Source organism: Lytechinus pictus, chromosome 4 (genome assembly GCF_037042905.1).
Source record: "Lytechinus pictus isolate F3 Inbred chromosome 4, Lp3.0, whole genome shotgun sequence".
In the NCBI taxonomy this organism is placed as follows: Eukaryota; Metazoa; Echinodermata; class Echinoidea; order Temnopleuroida; family Toxopneustidae; genus Lytechinus; species Lytechinus pictus.
The window spans coordinates 6170529-6190740 of NC_087248.1; the positions used below are offsets into that span (position 1 = coordinate 6170529).

The 20212-nt window shown below is 33.9% G+C and overlaps 2 protein-coding genes across 42 annotated transcripts in view; one reads left to right on the plus strand and one right to left on the minus strand.

The window, feature by feature from the left end:
• The first annotated feature begins 4351 nt into the window (after positions 1 to 4351).
• LOC129259124 (trafficking protein particle complex subunit 3-like) lies at positions 4352 to 18831 on the plus strand. The gene is made up of 5 exons (XM_054897406.2): positions 4352 to 4761; positions 11609 to 11706; positions 12340 to 12439; positions 14814 to 14996; positions 15539 to 18831. Exons 1-5 carry the CDS (start codon positions 4720 to 4722, stop codon positions 15656 to 15658), a joined length of 543 nt encoding a protein of 180 aa, XP_054753381.1. The 5' UTR covers positions 4352 to 4719; the 3' UTR covers positions 15659 to 18831.
• The window catches only part of LOC129259123 (adenylate kinase 9-like), a 42000-nt gene continuing 39552 nt past the window's right edge, over positions 17765 to 20212 (minus strand). For all 41 annotated transcript variants that reach the window (XM_064098241.1, XM_064098236.1, XM_064098235.1 and 38 more), the window contains one exon: positions 17765 to 19807. In XM_064098241.1, coding sequence (XP_063954311.1) covers positions 19590 to 19807 — 218 coding nt within the window. In that variant the 3' untranslated portion in view covers positions 17765 to 19589. The remainder of the gene's footprint in view (positions 19808 to 20212) is intronic.

Consider the following 20212-nt stretch of genomic DNA (forward strand, 5'->3'; position numbering starts at 1 on the left):
CTATAAAGATCATATGATCAAAGAGACTGCACACAGTTGTTTGAAGGTAATCCACAGTTCAGCAATAGAAAGGAAGATCTTCATTAAAGGATATCCTTTGTAGAGTAAGAAACCCATTCAATCTTATTCTACAGTTCTACGCATATTAGTACCATACACACACACACACACACACACACAAGAGAGACTGAGTGACAAAGATATTCTCAAGTCTCAAAGAAATTGTATATTAAATCAATTAGGAGTTTCTCTGGCAATCAAAGCATTATTAACATAATGTAACATTTTCTTGACAAATCAAATGCTTTCCAGACCAGTGAGGTGTTTTTGTTTTGTTGGGTTTTTTTTGGGGGGGGGGGTAATGTCAACTTTTTGGGGGGTGTCAGAAAAACTATTTCCCTCATAATTTTTTTCCTTGGCCAAACAATGAATGACACCATACATGTACATGTACTTTCCATGGCCAAACAATGTTGCCCCCAAAAATGAAGAAAAAAATCTCCCCCCCCCTTGAGCAATGAAATGCTGGATCTGCAACTGTGCCAGCTATAGAAATAAATAATACAAAGATTTGAAAGTGATTCCAGATAGCACAGTCAAATTAAAAGTCTAGAGATAAAGTTTTATTCCCATTCTCATCCCAATAACACACCAATCCCATGACCCTTGTCTCTCCTCCTGCAGTAATTAAACTCTTAAATTCTCCTTATCATCTTCTTCTTCAAATAGTTTTTCTTTCTTTTCTGAACTCTTCTACATGTACATTGTAATACCCCCCCCCCCCTACATGTACATGTACGTTTATCAAATCCACTGACAATAAGGAAAACCCAACATATGTAGTAAGATGAGATATGTGATAACAGAAATTACAGAATGCATATTAAGAAAAACAGAGTTGTTAAAGTTGGGGTAGGAATAATTTTTTCAATTCAATTCGGTTTATTAGATATAAAACAGAATACAATGCTGTAGACCGAAGACTAATTGCGCAATGTTTACATTGATTATTATTTACATTTGAAGATTGTATATACACTTAAAAAAATTATTCACATATAAATGAGAAACAGTTGGTTGATTAATTGAGTCATGCATAAGAAAGTTTAATGGAGCTATTAAAAAAATTGAGATTATAATAACTCTCCCATTATCAGGTCTAGCATCTCAGCATATTGTTACAAAGTGCACATAAAGTAAAATCTACAATGATTTTTTTTAAACATACGTACTTATAAAAAAACCTTTGTAGAGTTGGCTTTCACCTGAATGCCTGAGGATCCCCCAAAATATACAAAAAGAATTGAACTGCCCTTTTTCTGCCTGCTATATAGTGGGATGTTAAAAAAAAAGACTGTTCCCCCCCCAAAAAAAAAATGTAAAAAATCAGCATTTTGAATGCATACTATGTCCTTAATCGTTTAAAGAGAGTATTCATGTTGTGCCCAACCCCCTCAAAAAAGAAGAAAATATTAAGGGTATAAAATAAATACACATTTTACCAAAACCTTGAATCTAGTTGAATTCAGATGAAAAATAAATTCAAAGAAACGAATCAATGAAAGTTTGAGGAAGATTGAATGAAGAAAGCAATGAGCATTTGAATGCTGAGATCACTAATTAATGCCATGTAGTCCATGTGATGTCATATATAAAACTTCCAAAAATGTTACATATTACACAAGTTTTCTCTGTTTTGTAGTCTGTCACAAGATCAGGTGTTCTTTTTTATTTAGGGTATACAGTGTACATGTATGTGTCCAAAGGGGAGAGTTGATTTTATATCTTTTCTTTGACCATGAAATATATTAACATAAAATACGATATTTCTATACTGTATGAACATACCAATACCACAACAAAATCATATGATTAAATATACAAATAATCAAAGTGATAAATCTACACATGTACAGCAAAATAATACATGAATTTCTTCGGTTACAATCAAATGATACAAATTTGTTGTTTTTGTGACATCACAGATCTTGTTTACAGTTGCCAATGGGGATTAGTAGTCTAAATATTCAAATGCTTATAACTTTCTTATTGTGTGTCCAAGTTTACTCTGACTTTATCTTTAATTGGTCTTACATGTATTCTTTTTTGTTTCCTTTTTTTGCTTGAACACTTGTAAGCTAACTTTTTGCATGGGTTTCATATTCATATAGGACAACAAATTTTTAATTAACATGATATATGCATGCCATTACTGCTGTCTTTCATTAATTTTTTTCTTCCATCCTTTCTACCTGTCATTCAGATTCACCACACACGAATACATGTACATCTACATGTAACGTTAGACCTACAATATAAACACATCAGGGGCCCTGTTGCTGAAAGAGTTGCCATCACTTTATATCAGACACAACTTGATAAGTTTTGTTTTTTTGTTTTTTTTTATTATATCATAAAATCATAATCAAGGAAAAATTACAATATTTACAACTAAAACAGATTAGAGTTATTGTAACAAAAGGCAATAAAAACAAATAATAAAGTTTAACAAACAAAACAATAAAAAAAAATTAAAAAAATGTTCAACCAATCAAAAGCATCTGAGTATTAATTTCAATGCAACTCTCTCTTCAATGGGCACCTGATCATGATCAGAGAAAGAGGACACCCCGGCCCAGAGGCAGAGATTAGACTAGAGAAGCGCCGCCCCAAATAATCCCAGCATGAATGATGACCTCTAAAATAACCTGATCTATTGACGAAGGGGTGTAGGCATTTTTTAATGCTACAAGCACTGTAAAGATATTTGCTTTAGTTTAGTGCTAATACATTTCACAGTTCTTCAAGTTCTTCTTCAAGCTACACTGACTGCCTCCTTCAATTCTGAAGATTCTTGCAGTATTGTAGTACAGGGGACCGGCAGGTGAAATACACCGGGTGAACACCCTACTCTTTGATGAATAGTGTATTGGTTTTAACGTGGATAGGTTGTGACTCTCCTATACACGGGACCAACATTTGCGTCCTTTCCGATAAACGGAGTGTTTTCCAACTGCATTCACACCCACACTGAACACAGCGCTGAGGCACGCCACTTGTTCACTGCAACCATCCTGCCTGTGGGGAATCTACAGGTAGGACTATGGTATGCCAATGCTGTCATAGCACACAATTAGAAATCATTAAAATATCACTTTTGTGACCAAAATTACTACTTTCCATACAGTTGCAATTTATTTTTCATTAGTAACTTGGGAATAATTTTTGTATTCACCAAAGCACTCAAAAACACGAATTTTGGGGATATATTTGTGTACGCCCTCTATTGGTGCAAAGTAATATGGCAAGAAAATTTTCATTTTTCAATCTCTATTTTTAATTAAGAAAAAATAATTTAAAGAATCAAATTTAAGAGCGAAGTTATATGAAAATAGCTGTATTGGAAACTGACAGTGTAAGAAAATCAACAATTTGTCCCATATAAAAAAAAAATTAAGCCAAAATTGCCACCCTTATTTTGCCACACATGGAGATGTAACTGAGAACAAGGTTATATCATTGAATGAGTGAGGCACGCTAACAGTAACAGTAACACACAATGCTAGCATCAGTCAGTCAGTTTTTTTGTTAAGACTTTTTCCGGCATGCTGCTGGATTCAAACCCACACACGTCGAGATCTACAATCTTATCCGGAACAGGTGCTCTAACCGACTGAGCTACGCTGCCTCCCCCATACTTCAAAGACTATTTCAACAAGGCCAAGTCACCAGGGGCCCGTTTCATAAAGCTGTTCGTAAGTTAAGAGCGACTTTATTAAACTTTAAGAACGACTGGTGAACCTTTATTACTCACTAAATCATCGCCAATGAACCTTTTGGTGTAGGTATACCATTTACCACAAGAAAGGATCACCAGTCGTTCTTAATTAAAGTCGCTCTTAACTTGCGAACAGCTTTATAAGTTTATGAAACACCCACCGGGACAAGTTCTCATGGCGCATCATTACACGGATAGGGGCACGCTTCACTCATCTCCCCCGATCCGTCGGCATGGATAATCTGCAACCTCCGATAAACACCCGAACTTAGCTGGGCCTGACTGAAGTCACTGCGTTTAGCAATGTAAAAAATTGTAACTGATCAGGTTCTCTGTTAATTTCACAGTTTTAAATGAAGCAAAAAAAATCTTACCTTTCATCCAGTCCGCTACGTCTTTGGCTGACCATCGAGGGATATTAATGAACTCCATGATTCCTGATTATCAGACTCGATTCAAGCAGGAAGCTGCCGACGGGTTTGGACGATGTCGATGATGAGATGATGTATTTCGTGCGCGCTGCATGCCTCGCCTGCAAATTTTGCATGCATACGGTATGTGTGCGCGCGCGCCGGCCGAGCGCGGTGTGCGTAAGTTCTGCGAGTACTGTCAGATTTGACTGAATCCAGAGCAGAGGGAAATTTTAGGAAAATAATAAGTTTTATACCATATCTAATGTTCATTTTCCTTTCGTTTTTCAAGGAGAATTGAACAACACATTTCTATAATTCACGATATATCACATATGACTTTATCATATAAACCAACGTCTCCAGAGTTATAGTTTTCTGTGATCCCATTTTTATCTTCACTTCACTCTTCAGTCCCATTCGTAGGATAGTGTGTACGGCCTACTGACGCCTTTATTGACTGGATCTGGACTTCATCAACAATAAACAAACTGAAAAAGCTCAACGCAGTTTTTTTTTTCCTGAACCGACATGTCGAGACAAAGCAGTAGAGCAACAGACCCTCGTAAAATTGTGAGTAAATCTGAAGTAGACTGGAACTACTTGTTCACTGAGTTGTTGTTTTTTCTCCCAATAAGTACTGTTTAAAATAAGCCCATCTGAAAAAACAAAAATTTTCATGATTTTTATCCATTTTGTACTTTTGTAGATCTACTTCTTTTCTCACTGTGTTTTACATAGGTCATAGGCTCCTCCTTTTTAGCATACTTCCCACTTGTAAAACTATGTGTTCTTTAAGTTAAAGGGCATACAAACCAGCAGCCTTAATGGGATGGTCGGGGCAGATGAAAATATATCTAAAAAGAGTAAAATTCACAGAGCAAAATGCTGAAAATTTCATCAAAATCGGATAACAAATAATGAAGTTATTGAATTTTAAACTTCATCAATATTTTGAGAAATCAGTTATATGCACATTGTCATGAATATTCATTAGGCGGGCTGAAGATGTCACACCCCCACTTTCCTTTTTCTTATGCTATTATTACTATTAGTATTACATGAAATCATAAAATGTTTAATTTTTTCATGCATGTGTAGGTGATGCGTCTCCATTATGATGAAATATGTTGCGGCAGTATTAATAAAGGTCAAGTCCACCCCATGAAAATGCTGAATTGAATAAAAAGAGAAAAATCAAGCTAGCATAGTGCTGAAAATTTAATCAAAATTGGATGTAAAATCAGAAAATTATGACATTTTAAAGTTTCGCTTATTTTTCACAAAACAGTGATAAGCACAAGTAGGTGATTCAGTCGATGATGTCCGTCACTCATTATTTCTTTTGTTTTTTATTGTTTGAATTATACAATATTTCATTTTTATAGATTTGATAGTAAGGACCAACTTAACTGAACCATATAGTATTAAGCAATGCTAATTCCACATGTTCAGGGAGGAATTAATTGTTGTATCCCTTGACAATGAGGAGAAAATTAGAATATTTCATATAATAAAATACAAAAGAAATAGTGAGTGGACGACGTCATAGTCTCCTCATTTGCATACCAGCCAGGATGTGCATATAACTGTTTTGTGAAATTAAGCGAAACTTAAAATGTCATAACTTTTTTATTTTACATCCGATTTTGATGAAATTTTCAGTGTTATGCTTGTTTGATTTTTCTCTTTTTATTCAAATCAACTTTTTGTTGGGGTAGACTTGTCCTAAATGCACTCATCAGTTGTCAATCCAATTGTTTTAGTTCTTGGTAGAAAATTTTTGAATAAACCTAATTTCATATAATGAAATACAAAAGAACAAGTGGGGATATGATATCATCAGCCCACCTAATGAATATTCATAAAGACATGTTTCACCGGAATAATGCAAATCTTTAAAATTCAATAACTTCAGTATTTGTTATCCGATTTTGATCAAATTTTCAGCATTTCGCTTTGTGAATTTTACTCTATATTGAGATATAAATATCTCCAGCCTGGACCTTCCCTTTTATAGCCCCACCTCAAGTCTACTCTGGCCAGGTTCCCTAACCATAATGCAACATTCTAAACATTGAATTCTTGAAAAGTTGTAATACAGACCCACTTGAATGATAACATACTACGGTAATTCACCACATTCATATTGCAATGTTTATGTTACCAAGTAACAAAATTTACTCTTCCAAAAACATTTTAGTTTCTCCACAGAAATAAAAATTTAGGCTATTTTATTCTCTGTATTACTAATGGGTCATTCTCAGAAAAATACTACAATTGATGGGGGGAAAAATCGTAAAAATGAAGTCTACAAAATGGGTTGAAAAATACATATTGTGAAAGTACCATGTATCAGAAAGTGGCAACAGAAAAGGGGCATGTCGCTGTGGCGTCAATTTGAAGTCCTGACCGGATTAACTCAAGCACTGTATATCAACGTTACATCCATGTACGGAGGTTAATCGTTAGCATTGTTCACTTATGTTACTCAATTATATCACTTTTGAAATGATTGAAATAGAAATGCACACCATTTAGTTTTAGTGTGGTATCAACAATTTTGTTTACTGAAGCAAAAATGTTTGCAAGATAGCAAAAATATTCAATATTCTTTTTCAGAAGCAGGATTTTACCAAATAACATTTAACAAAAAGTACCATAAAAATCATTGCACATCTTTCGTTCAGTTTAATGTTCATAATTTGAATGAGGCAACCTTAAAATAACTTTCATCCATAACCTGAGATCCTAAGCAATGCATGACCAATGCTGGGAATCAAAAGATAGTTTACCATTAAATCCTCTCGATGGCATTTTACCTTATCAACCTTCGTTACGGAAGTTAAAATCAAGTTACAAATCGCACTACTTATTCTGTTAGCTTAGGAACATCTATATTAAGGTATCAATTGGTATAAATTTTTTTTTAAAGTTTATTGAAGATGAATGTGGAACGCATTGCTTAATTCCCCCCCCCCCCCCAAATAAAAAAAATTAAAAACACAACAGGAAACGGGCAACTGTCGTTTTTGTTGTCGTTCTTGTTCACAGTTGGAATGAGAAAACCGAATAACCGGGCCACAGAATTGTAGTTCATCTTACAAGTTTCTGGCCCTAAGTAATCCTAAGCAAGATCTTAAGCAATGCATGACCAATTCTGGGAATCTCAAGATACTTTACCATCAAATCCTCGAGTGGCATTTACCCTTGTCAATCTTCGTTACGGAAGTTAATCAAGTTACAAATTGCAGTATTTATTTGTTAGCTTAGGAAAATCCATATTTAGGTATTCGTATAACCTTTTTTTTAATAAATAAAGATAAATGTGGAACGCATAGCTTAATTTGCCACCCCCCCAAAAAAAAATGTGAAAAACATAAACAGGAAACGGAAACTGTAATTTTATTGTCGTTCTTGTTCAAAGTTGGAATGAGAAAACCGATAACCGGGCCACAGAATTACAGTTCATCTTTAAAGTTTCTGGCAATAAACAAAATGTAACAATCGCAGTCCCGTAACCAGGACGAGTTCTCCGGGTTACGAGGACTCCCGCCGCTTGCCAATAGCCAAAAAAGATGGAAAAAGAGGGGAAAAAAAATTTTTAAAAGGACATGGGGAAATGAATAATAAAAAAGTAAGGTGAATGAAAAAAGAGGCTAAAAATTCACAAATACATAAATTATTAATGGAATCTATATGATCTAATCGCGATTTTTTTTTTCATTAGTTTGTTTTATCGAGATACGCAATTACGCATCCTATTCGTGATTTTAAAAAAAATGATGAATAGCTAAAATGTTTGATTATCGAAATACGTATTTCATTTATACATTCCAACAAAGCATGAGTGTTTGAAATACCCCTTTCCATGTTTTCATGTCGGTAGGCCTATATCGATTATTCAAGCGCTTTTCATGCACATTAAAGGGGTCATCTAGGCTGAAAAATATGATCTCGAACAGATAATAAGCAGACAAACAAAATACTGCAAATATGATCAAAATTGAACAAGAAATAACGAAGTTATGCCATTTTAAAGATTTGCATTATTTTAGTGAAACAATATAGTCTATGCATATCTTCATGAATATTAAAAGAGTTGATTGATGGTGTACATACATGTAATCCCCACTTGTTTTTTTTATTGTATTGCATGAAATTATTTTTTATTCAATTTATACCCTCTTTATTTGAAAGCGTGCTTAAGATGTCTGGTTTTCATATTGGAATGACACATATTTTCAGCTCGCGCTTCGCACTCACTGCGCATCATTTCCTTAGCAAGACACCCATCCTTTTTATGATTACAAAAAGTAATTAGTAGAATGTCCCGTTTTGGGGACTAAACCTCAAAAAGCGCGTGTTTTACCTTTGCAATAATTGTTTATTGGATATATATCTTGTTCTCAAATTACAACGTCCAAAAATTATTGTTTTCAGATCAAAATATAAAAAATTTACAGTCGCATCAATTGAGATACCCATCCTTGTGATTGGTACAAAGAGTGTTTAGAATGTCAAGCTTTCAGTCAGAATAGGAAAAAAATCATCTAACACTTTGTACTCGCATTAATAGTTTATTCAGATAACATCCTGATCATTTGTACAAAAAAATGCTAGAATTTCAAGTTTTCAGGTTAGACTACATAAGTTTTAGCTCGCGCTTTGCGCTCACATTTTTGATCGGTGATACATTAACCCTCCTCATGAGTCATTGCAAACAGTTTTTCTGTCTCTTTCCTTGTCCATGAAGGTTTAATCGTTTCTCCTTCTTCCCTTTCTCTACACCATTTCTGCCGACTACAGCATTAGACAAAGCCATGTCACCTGTTCTGGAACTAGAATCGTGCTATCAATCTTAGCAAAGTACAGCAAAGAAGTGTATTAACTTCCGTAACAGTAATTGTTATGGAAGTTAATGCACTTTATATAGCAAAGGAAATTAGAAATCTTAAGTTCTAAAGAAGATGCCAATATTCAAAATTTTTAGTATGAATTATTCGAAATTCTAAAAGCATTAAATATCATATATAATTCTCGGGAAATTGTTTTCGCTGTCAATTTTCCCTCTTTTCAAAGTGATGTTGAAAATAAGGTGTGTAATAATAATTTGACAAGGATGAATAGCTATCATTTTTATGGGTAAGTAGGTGGACGGTACCTTATATGATTTATATCTGTATGATCCGGAGTGATTCAGTATAGCACAAATTTGTAGCATATTCAAGAAAAAATGTTACGGAAGTTAATGCGTTACGGAAGTTAATATCTTAATGTTTTATGGTCCAACGTGGTCCTTATTTAGCAGCCATACCTTTGAAAATTGTATTTATTATGAAATGTGTCTCCTATCCTATATAATACTGAATCCTTAACAGAACTGCCAAAGTGCATATTTTCTTAAGGTGTGTTACGGATGTTAAAGCTGTTTAGTCATACATTTTACTTTTTAAGAATAGTCCTTTATTTCCGTGTAATACAGGAAACGCATAGGATAATTCCCTATCAATTATTTATTAATGAATATCACTCTACTTGTAGACACATTATCACATAATATCATTCAGTATGAATGGGAGAAAAAACTTGTGGCAGTATTCGTTACGGAGGTTAAAATGAATTTGGGACAAAGTTAAAAGTGAAATTAATCACAAAGGGATCATCAAATACTAGGATAGGCGCAGTATGTCGGACGTTTACACCGAGCTGCCCTCACCAGACATTAATCTAGGAAAGAAATACAGACTACTTAAGAAAGAGAATGATAGTAAAATCTAAAACTGACCCGAGACAGCGTCGATTCTAACAAAAAGCAAAAATAAAAGGCTTTTGTAATAAAATTAGAGCTTTACTAGTCACTGGTCGCATATGCTTTGTTGGAGCTAGTCTATTATTGTCATTTTCTTGATAATATTTTTGTAGAAAATGTTAGGGTTGTGAAGCTAGTGGCCATAATATAGTCGAGACACGTTTTTGTCTCACCTGCATAGCAGAGTGAGACTATAGGCGCCGCTTTTCCGACGGCGACGGCGGCGGCGGCGGCGACGGCGGCGTCAACACCAAATCTTAACCTGAGGTTAAGTTTTTGAAATGACAGCATAACTTAGAAAGTATATGGACCTAGTTCATGAAACTTGGCCATAAGGTTAATCAAGTATTACTGAACATCCTGCCTGAGTTTCATGTCACATGACCAAGGTCAAAGGTCATTTAGGGTCAATGAACTTAGACCATGTTGGGGGAATCAACATCAAAATCTTAACCTAAGGTTAAGTTTTTGAAATGTCATCATAACTTAGAAAATATATGGACCTAGTTCATGAAACTTATACATAAGGTTAATCAAGTATCACTGAACATCCTGCATGAGTTTCACGTCACATGACCAAGGTCAAAGGTCATTTAGGGTCAATGAACTTTGGCCGAATTGGGGGTATCTGTTGAATTACCATCATAACTTTGAAAGTTTATGGATCTGATTCATGAAACTTGGACATAATAGTAATCAAGTATTACTGAACATCCTGTGCAAGTTTCAGGTCACATGATCAAGGTCAAAGGTCATTTAGGGTCAATGAACTTTGGCCAAATTGGGGTATTTGTTGAATTACAGCCATAAATTTGAAAGTGTGTTGGTCTAGTTCATAAAACTTGGACATAATAGTAATCAAGTATCACTGAACATCCTGTGCGAGTTTCAGGTCACATGATCAAGGTCAAAGGTCATGTAAGGTCAAAGAACTTTGGCCACGTTGGGGGTATTTGTTGAATTGCCATCATATCTCTATAAGTGTATTGGTCTAGTTCATAAAACGTGGAAATAAGAGTAACCAAGTATCACTGAACATCTTGTGCGAGTTATAGTAGTTTTCAAAATCAGCACTGCTGCTATATTGAATCGCGTGATGCAGGTGAGACGGCCAGAGGCATTCCACTTGTTTGTGAATTGTAACATTTTTTTGAGAATGACCCTAATACTAGTAGTTATCTCAACGACCAGACTAGCTTCTTATGTCCATACACACAGTCAACAAGAAGTCACACAGAGTGGTGGTCAATTTTTGTCACAATTTTGATGTTTAAAAAATATATTTTTAAGAATATTTGAACATTTTTCATTCAATTTTTATCATTCTACATGGCTTAAGTTACAGTCAATCAATCAACAATCCATGGTTGTGGATGCCATTTTGGTCTTTTGATTGACCTTGCTTAATGCCCGGCCCCTAATATTGGTTTTCCAGGAGATTTAAAGTGCCCTTTTTAATTTATTTTTCCCCCATTTGTGCTGTAGTACATAAATTCACACTTGGAAAAGTTTCCTTGCCTGTGAATATTGAAATTTAAGACCTTTATTTATTTTTAATGATTTGTTGTTGGGGTTGACTTGAGTTTTGATCTTCGATTCTGTCCCTAGAGTCAAGAGCTGTTTACTCTCACGTATGGCGCCCTTGTGGCTCAACTTGTGAAAGACTACGAGAGCGATGAGGAAGTCAACAAACAGCTTGATAAAATGTAAGATTAGTGAAACTATAGTCTATACGTTTCCCTGCTATTTTGTTTCTAACCTTGTAAATGATGAGTTTTCTCATGCAGAATACTCAATGGCGTGGGGTGGGAGTAGTGTATTTTGACTGTAAATACATAGTTTGCAAAACAGAAATTTGCTCATAATACCTTGTTACCAGTTGTGTACAGAATACTTAAAGCGCATTTCATAATTTCATATTTGTTGTAAGTTATTTACTTCACAACTGCTGTACTCATTTAAATGAAATATTTAGCAGATACATGTAGGCAATCATATTTCCATTTTTGACATTACATTTTTTAGTATCATTTTTCTGATATTAGATTAAAAGAAGTTAATTATTAATATCAATAATTACACTTTGTTTCTTTATTGCCCAGAACAACTTCAATTAACAACAATTTATTAATTGAGAAATGTCTTAATGGAATGAGAAGACAAAGAAAAACAAAACACGATTTTAGATTACATCATTTTGGAATTTGACAAGAAGTGTGAACAGCATTTTAAGAAATTGTTGACAATTGATGCTAGTCATGCTATAGCTGTACATTTTGAGGCTTCACTTATTCATCTTGTTATTCATGATTAAACCATAAATTCATTTATTTGTGTAGGGGATATAACATCGGCATTCGTCTTGTGGAGGATTTCTTAGCACGGTCCAGTATTGGTAGATGTAATGATTTCAGAGAAACAGCAGATATCATTGCCAAGGTAAAGTATGGATTTCCAATGTAAAAATCAAAGATATTTGAGATATTGTTTTGTCAGAAACTTGGAAATAGACAAATTCAAATTTACTATTGAAACATGGATGTGAAGTTGAATTTGACATCAAGATGATTTTGATTTTAAAAAAAGAAACACAAGAGGATTATATTAATGATGGTTTGGTCACAATGGTGAATATCCATTGATCAGAAAATAAGTGATTTTTTTTTATATATGCTTTGATTTTTAAACATATTTGACAGCTTCCAAATCTGTTGCCTAATGAATTCAGCAAAGTGCCTTTTTATTTTTCATAATAATGGAGTTTGTAGAATCATGTCATGTTCCTGATTATTTATCAAATCATTGTCCATATTCTGAGAAATTTTCTTTTGATTTATTGACATCTTAGACAGCATATCACATGTGATGTCACAAAATCCTTAACTCTGTTATTCTTTGATGGCTGTTGATCAAACCTTTAGAAAACTGCATTTTCTGCTTTTATTGAAAACAAGTTAATAAGCCAGTTCGGAGTTCCATTCTGCGCATGATCAGAAAAAGGTCATTTCTACCAAAGTGACATGGCGGTTTAATATTTAATGAGATACATGTAAGCACCAACTTTGATGTCTTGATTATTCATATATTCTTTTGAATTGGGTTTTTCATTAGATCCACAAAACAACGATGCGTCAACTATAGCGACTGGTATTTCACAGTTGGCCAATACATGTACATTTTATAAGAACATGCTAATGCATTCAAAGTAGAAATGCAACAAAACCGTCATAGTGTGTCCATTGTTGTGCTATTCTAGTCACCTGGTCTATGCAATTTCTGCATCCTGTTATGCAAGGCATGCTTAAATAATATCTTGCTTTGAAATCTGTCTATCATGATGAAAGAAATGAAAGGTTATTTGACCAAAATTGCCCATGATGTAACTTCAAACTGGTCTATTGTCAGGATGGACTTATCAATACCCCATAAAACAAAGAAGAATCAATATTTGCAATCTAATGAACATTTAATAAATTTACTATACTCATTGCCAAGTAAAGTTCTATTGTATCATAGGTTGATTAAGGAATGATTGCTTTTTAACATATTTCCTGTGACCTTTCCATGAACTACATGTACTTGCAATAACATTATAAAAACTATGAAACAAATAATATCAACAATAACACAGTAAATGAAAAAAGAAAATGTAGTAAAATTGCATCCAGGTTATTTTTCATTTTGCTGTTAACCGTTTGTTATTGCAGTTTCCGCAAAAACATTTTTCAATTATAGGTAGTACATGTATACAGTATAAAATACTAATACATGCAGAGATAAATGTTTCAGGGAAATAGACACATGCCTGGATAAAAACCTATTTCCATCTGAAAGGCATACTTCCTGTAGGTCAGACTGGGCATCCTGAGTTTGATATTACTGATAATTACATTAAAATGTACATTTGGTCTCGATACATGTTATTGATTGATAGGTCTGACAATCGAGGATTTAATCCTCTCTTGAGAAAAATTTGGTTTGATTGTAGGAAATAAGTAAAACAGTGTCAACTTCATCAAAATTGGATGATAAATAATAGTTGTAGAATGTTACAATTTTGCATTATGTTGTGAAACTGCAATTAGGAAAGCGAGTTCCTTGTACTTAGCTCAGACTAATGATGTCTTTGGCCCTCTTTTTAATATGTAGTCTTCAATCGTATGAAAAGGTATCTGCAAGAATCTCACCCTTGTGTCAAATACTGTAAATTAAACATAAGGATTATTTTCCACCTCTCTCGGGTTGGCAGGCTGTGATATGTATAGTGCTACACATACATCTCTCATTTTGTCATTCAAACAAATCCAAGGTCTCCGACCACAGATCTCTGCTAGACTTACATGTAGGTAAATTTGACTTAAATAATACCACTTGCCAGGAAATAATTTTCCTGGTATCCCATCACAATTTGCTCCCTATTTTTTAATGACTGCTACATGTACATGTATACAAAATTGCTTTTGTGAAGTATTTTGTTTTTGTACATATTTGAAAGCTTTTCTCTCACAACCATGAATAATAAGTAAATTTGAGAAGCAAACTTATTCCCTGCATGCAAAGCATTTGTAGTCTGGTCTGAAATTTTCTTCACCTTGGATGGGATTATTCAACTTATGTAGACTCAACTGTTATTTGTGTATCATTTATTTTATTTGTATTTAAAAAAATAAATATTCAATCCAGCTTGTGTTTGCATTCCACAGGCCCTTTTACTTTCAAAATATAAATATAACAAGCATCATTTATAATTATAGAGAGTAAATGAATTGTATATTAATATTTCCTTTTATGTCTTTTCTGTTCCTACAATTAGTCTGGATTCCGCATGTTTCTTGGAGTGACTCCGAGTGTTTCTAACTGGAGTCCTGCTGGTGATGAGTTTTCCCTCGTGATGGATAATAATCCTTTGACTGACTTTGTAGAACTCCCAGATGATCACAGTAACCTAAACTACTCCAATGTGCTCTGTGGTGTCATAAGGGGTGCTTTGGAAACGGTAAGCTTTGAGATCCATATGTCATTATAGGTGCTTCAGATATAGTGAATTATCTATCATATAACAGAGAGGTTGATGAATGCGGAACGCAGGATTGTTTTTTTTAGGTGTTGTACAGGGTTGTGATTAATTAACATTGACTGAAGTACCAAGTGTACATGTAGTAGTAAGAGATTCATTTTGTTATTGTTGTTGTTTCATTAGAAAAAAAGTAAGGGATTCAATATTTTTGTTTCATTAGAGAAGGTTTTCTAAAGCTTTTTCAACTTATGACTCATGTACATATATGTAGATCACCTTTAAAAAAAATGAGGAAATTAATTCTCATCTGAATGACAAGGATCTTTGCAGCAATTTTTATGCACTTCCAAAGAGGATGGAAAAGGCCAGTTGTAATTGCCCTCCCTGCTTACGATTTGCAATATTTTCTGGATTTAGATGATGCTAACAAAATTCTTAAAACTGGGGTAGATTAATCTTTCATAGTGTTTCATTTCAAGTTAAAGGACAACTTATGACTGTTATGTCAATTTTTCTATCAGGTTCAAATGGATGTGAGCGTGAGGTTCGTCCAGGATACACTTAAAGGAGACAATCAAACAGAGATACGTGTTAAATTCATCCAGAGATTAGAAGATGCTTTACCAGCTGGAGAGGAATGAGCCCCATACACATCTCTTGTATATAAAGGACTGTGTAAATATATAAATATAACCATGAAGATATGATATCATTCCCTATTATGAGTGTAATACACAACGTGAGTATGAGACCCTGTTTAAAATTGGAAAAATGTATGTGTAATACACACACAGCATAATAACCAACGATTATAAAAATACTTACATGCATTTCGTTCGTAAAGTGCTCATATCTACTTTGCATGGTGCTCAAAAGTGGCAATTGTTTTAGTCAGTTGGCCATCCGGCACACATGTATTTTTTCAAGTAAATTACACCTGGCAGACTTTTCACAACTTAGTCATTTGTATGTTACATAATAATACACAAGTAGTCACCTGTCCTTGGGTGCCAAGTCAGCCTGTTGATCATATTGGATCCTGCAGCTGACATGGCTAAAGTTGAAAGCCATTCTTTGTACATTAAAATTCCTCTTTTTCACAAGCATCTTGATGCTGAGTTTATAATTTATCAAAAATTTGATTTGGAATATAGGAAATGCACTCCCGTAATGTCAAAACAGGAAAAGCTCAAATCTCATTGAGCAAGAGAACATCTCACCCATTGTACATGACTTTTGTACAGCTTCATGGAACAAAACCTTGGGTAAAAGAGCATAATGTGGATGAATTTGTTTCTGAAAGAAATATATGCTCTGGCTGGTTCACTATCCTACGATGAACGACAAAGAGACAGAACCCCCATATTACATAATGCTCTATACCCTTCACAGTAATAGATAGGTGCAAAGGAAACAGACACTTACCAGTATACATTTTATAACCCCACTATAGTCTTTACTTGTTAAGTTGCTGCTATGAATATTATTTTGTATTGAATTGTAGTACATGTTACTATGTTTGAAGAAAAGAGAAAGATAAATACTAGTCTAGTATTAACCCTTACTGCATCATACCCTTCACATGCAACAGAATGTAATTCAATCTTTGGGCATCTCCATATTCATTGGTATGAAGCAGAACACAAGTACGGTTAACATCAAAGGTTACCATCCCATTAGGCTTCTATTATACAATGTACATGAAACAAGATGCAGCCTTTGACCTCCAAAATTTAGCATAGGGGATAGTTTTGCTAATCATGAAATATGATTTTCTTTATATTCATGTTTAGTAAGTTGATTTTAGGAAATTGCTTTAAATATGGTATATAGTAGTTAACAATGAAAAAGTGCAATACTTTGTCCACTCTGTTAGATATGTCAATCTTGATAAATGATTTTGATATTTTTTAGATAGCTTCAGATGGTGATTGTCGGAATTCAGCGAACCTTTTAGAAGCACCATCCATTTTTCCTGTAGTAAATGATTCAGAATGTTTAAATTCCAGAGTTTTTCAAATTAGAAATAACTTTTAGAACCACTTTGTAAACATACAGGCAGTAAATTACTTTCTGCCTGCCATCCATGTAGGTAGTTGTCAGAGGCATTATGTTTCAGGTTGTATATTCATCCCATTTTCATTCTTGCATTGACATTTAAATCATTTGATGGATAAACTTTATATAATCACTGGTCAAGGCAGGGTCCGCAGTTCTGGCCTCTTTTCAGGCTGTGAATAAAACTGTCCCACATCATTGGATACATGTCCATACATGTATATCTCAACACAAAGGGACTTCAATCTAGACACAAGCCTATTTTTAATTGGATGATTTTGCTTGTGTGTGTTTTATTTTAACACAAAAGTTTTCAACGCTAGACTTGAAATCACCCAATCTTTTCAGAGCCGGTAAAAAGCCTCTGAGTCCTTGACATATGTTAGATTATTGTATACAACCTGAAACATATTGATCATATGGTTTGATTTGCTTTTACGAATTTACTTCCAACAGTGAAATAATTGGATATTAATGCATGAGTATGTGTTGTACAGCTATCTGGTTTAAGGGACGTTAATTTCGCCCTTCATGTCTGATATTCAAAAAATTTGGGGAATTGTCCAAAATGTGTAACTTGTAAATGTTATTTTCCCCCTTTTTCTAATTTATGTCAATAACCTGTGAATTGTTACATGTAACATTCTTTATAATCGTAAATAAAATAGAACACTAGTGAAAATATTGAGAGTCTTGAAATTTATTACAAGTGATAATTCAAATTTACATAGTCATTTCAAATATTTACAAAACACATCAAAATACAAAATATCTTTACAAGAAATTCTTGACACAAAATTACAATTTTTGAACTCTATAATATAGAATAACATTCCATAATGTCTGTTATTTACAATTATACAAATAAACTAAAATACAAAAATGATAAATATATCAATAACTCTGTTCAAAGTGACAAGAAATATTCACTTAACAAACAATTTGTAGGCAACATTGGAGTGTACATGTATGTATATTCAGGAAATATATGTCTTATTCATAAAATGTCCTAATACACAATTATAGAGTGATGCTTGCTTAGGCTGCTTTATTCAGTAGAATTGTATCTTATTCATAAAAGATAACCTCCACCTCTTTCCATTTTAGATTTTCTTGACATGTTTGATTTTATCAATCTGTGTGAATCACAGACAAGAATCTGGGGCATGTTTCAGAAAGAGTTGCAATTAATCACAACCTCACTGACACCCTATCACAACCATGTATTTGGATCTTTTAGTTGCAATTACATACAGCTCTTTCTGCAACAAGCTCCTGGAAATTTCTAGTATAATAAATAAAAGCTGCACAGTATCAATATCATTATTGAATATCAAAAGAAATTGTAAGTTCATATACATAGTACATCAATTCGTTGATAAACGATGGCACCTCTAGTGGAAATCTTCAATAAAAGCACAAGATGAAATATAAGTATATTGCAGTTGCATTTGTGGTGAAAACAGTTGGTACAATTTGCATATAATGGACAATGAACACACACATTTGTATAAGGTGGAATTTAGGACGGAATGATAGCTAGTCAAAATAAATATGAATCATAAATCTTTTATTTAATTTGTAATAACATAATAGGATGAATTGTCCAAGAGAAATAAAGGCACCTTCTATTACGATTTTTTTTCTAAATGAATATGATGCATATCCTTTGCAAGACAGCCATGTTTCACAGTGGCAGAATATGAAAAAGTCTTTGCACCAAACACAAAATAAACCTTTCAGTCATTCTCTTCAAGCAATACCTTGCGCATTGTGATCCCTTTGCCTGAAATTTGTTACCTATTAGGTAATTCCCATATTCCTGTCATGGATGTTACAAGGTCGCATGTATGTTTACAGAGTAAGAATGAGCAGTGTGCACCTTTATAACATTGGAAGATGCCTTTTCGGTGGTAGATGCAAATAATATAAAATAGCAACATAAATGAAACATTGACAAGAGCCAATGTATTAAGCTACATGATTTTTTTTAATCCAGATATCTCAAAGACAATAGAAATCAGTTCCACTTAACTTCATCTCAATCTGTTAAAGTGTAATTACAAACTGCAGAAGTCATGTTGCTTGTAAGTTTGAATAAGCATACAGAGAAAACTATTTTCAAGAATTTCTCATTTTTTCTAAATAGCTTTAAATCTTGCTTGACTTCGGCTCAAAGAACATAAACTTTTTCTAAACTTCAGTTTATCAAAACAAAATGTAAATATATACTAGAAAAGAAATTCTGCAACGTATCAAATTTAAGTGTTGAGTAGAGGCTGTTTTCAAAATATCTTCTTTTTTTTTCCAGTATCTTTCAACTCAGTTTTAGACACTCTGTGTAAATGTCCCCTCACAGGCAATTATAATTCAAACAATTGTAGAGATTGACCCATTTTCAGGACATCTGCATTCAAAGGCTTTAAACTTGTTTGAATCGATCCTATTGGCAGACGTACATGGATCTGAGCATCTCTGAATACAGGTGGATATGTCTCTTCAGAACAAGAACATTTACATAGCGACCAATGTTGATGGTGTAGGCTCTCGTCCTTTTAGATTGAGAAAGAGAAGCATCTTGTGATCAAAGTCAATAGGAAGCTCTTTGGGACTACGAGATCGTGGTCCCATCTGGTTGCCTAGGTAACGGATGAGTTCACAGTGCTCCTCAAACTGGTCCAGTTTCTTGCGGTACTTCTTGCGAACATAGTCGGAGCTCTTGGGGTTGTACGCTGGTGGGTAGAAGGGAAACAATAACATAAAAGAAGATGAGTACAAGAAATATTACACAGAGTTAAAATGACGATGATAATGATGATAACAATGATATTGATGAAGATGGTGGTGGTGGTGGGGATGATAATGGTATGGATGATTACAATGATGGTGGTGGTGACGATGGTGACGATGATGATGTTGATGTTGTGCATCATGACAATGGTGGTGGTAAAGGTTATGTGGATGGTAATTGATGACAGCAACAATTAAGATGAATGAAAATGAACACCATAATGCTAATGAAACAAAGTAACACATCGGTGGGTTCTTGTGAGGTGATAGATCTGTCATATTTGATAACCCTGGGCCCTATCTTACAAAGAGTTGTGATACCTTCAAATAAACCTTGAATTGAGATT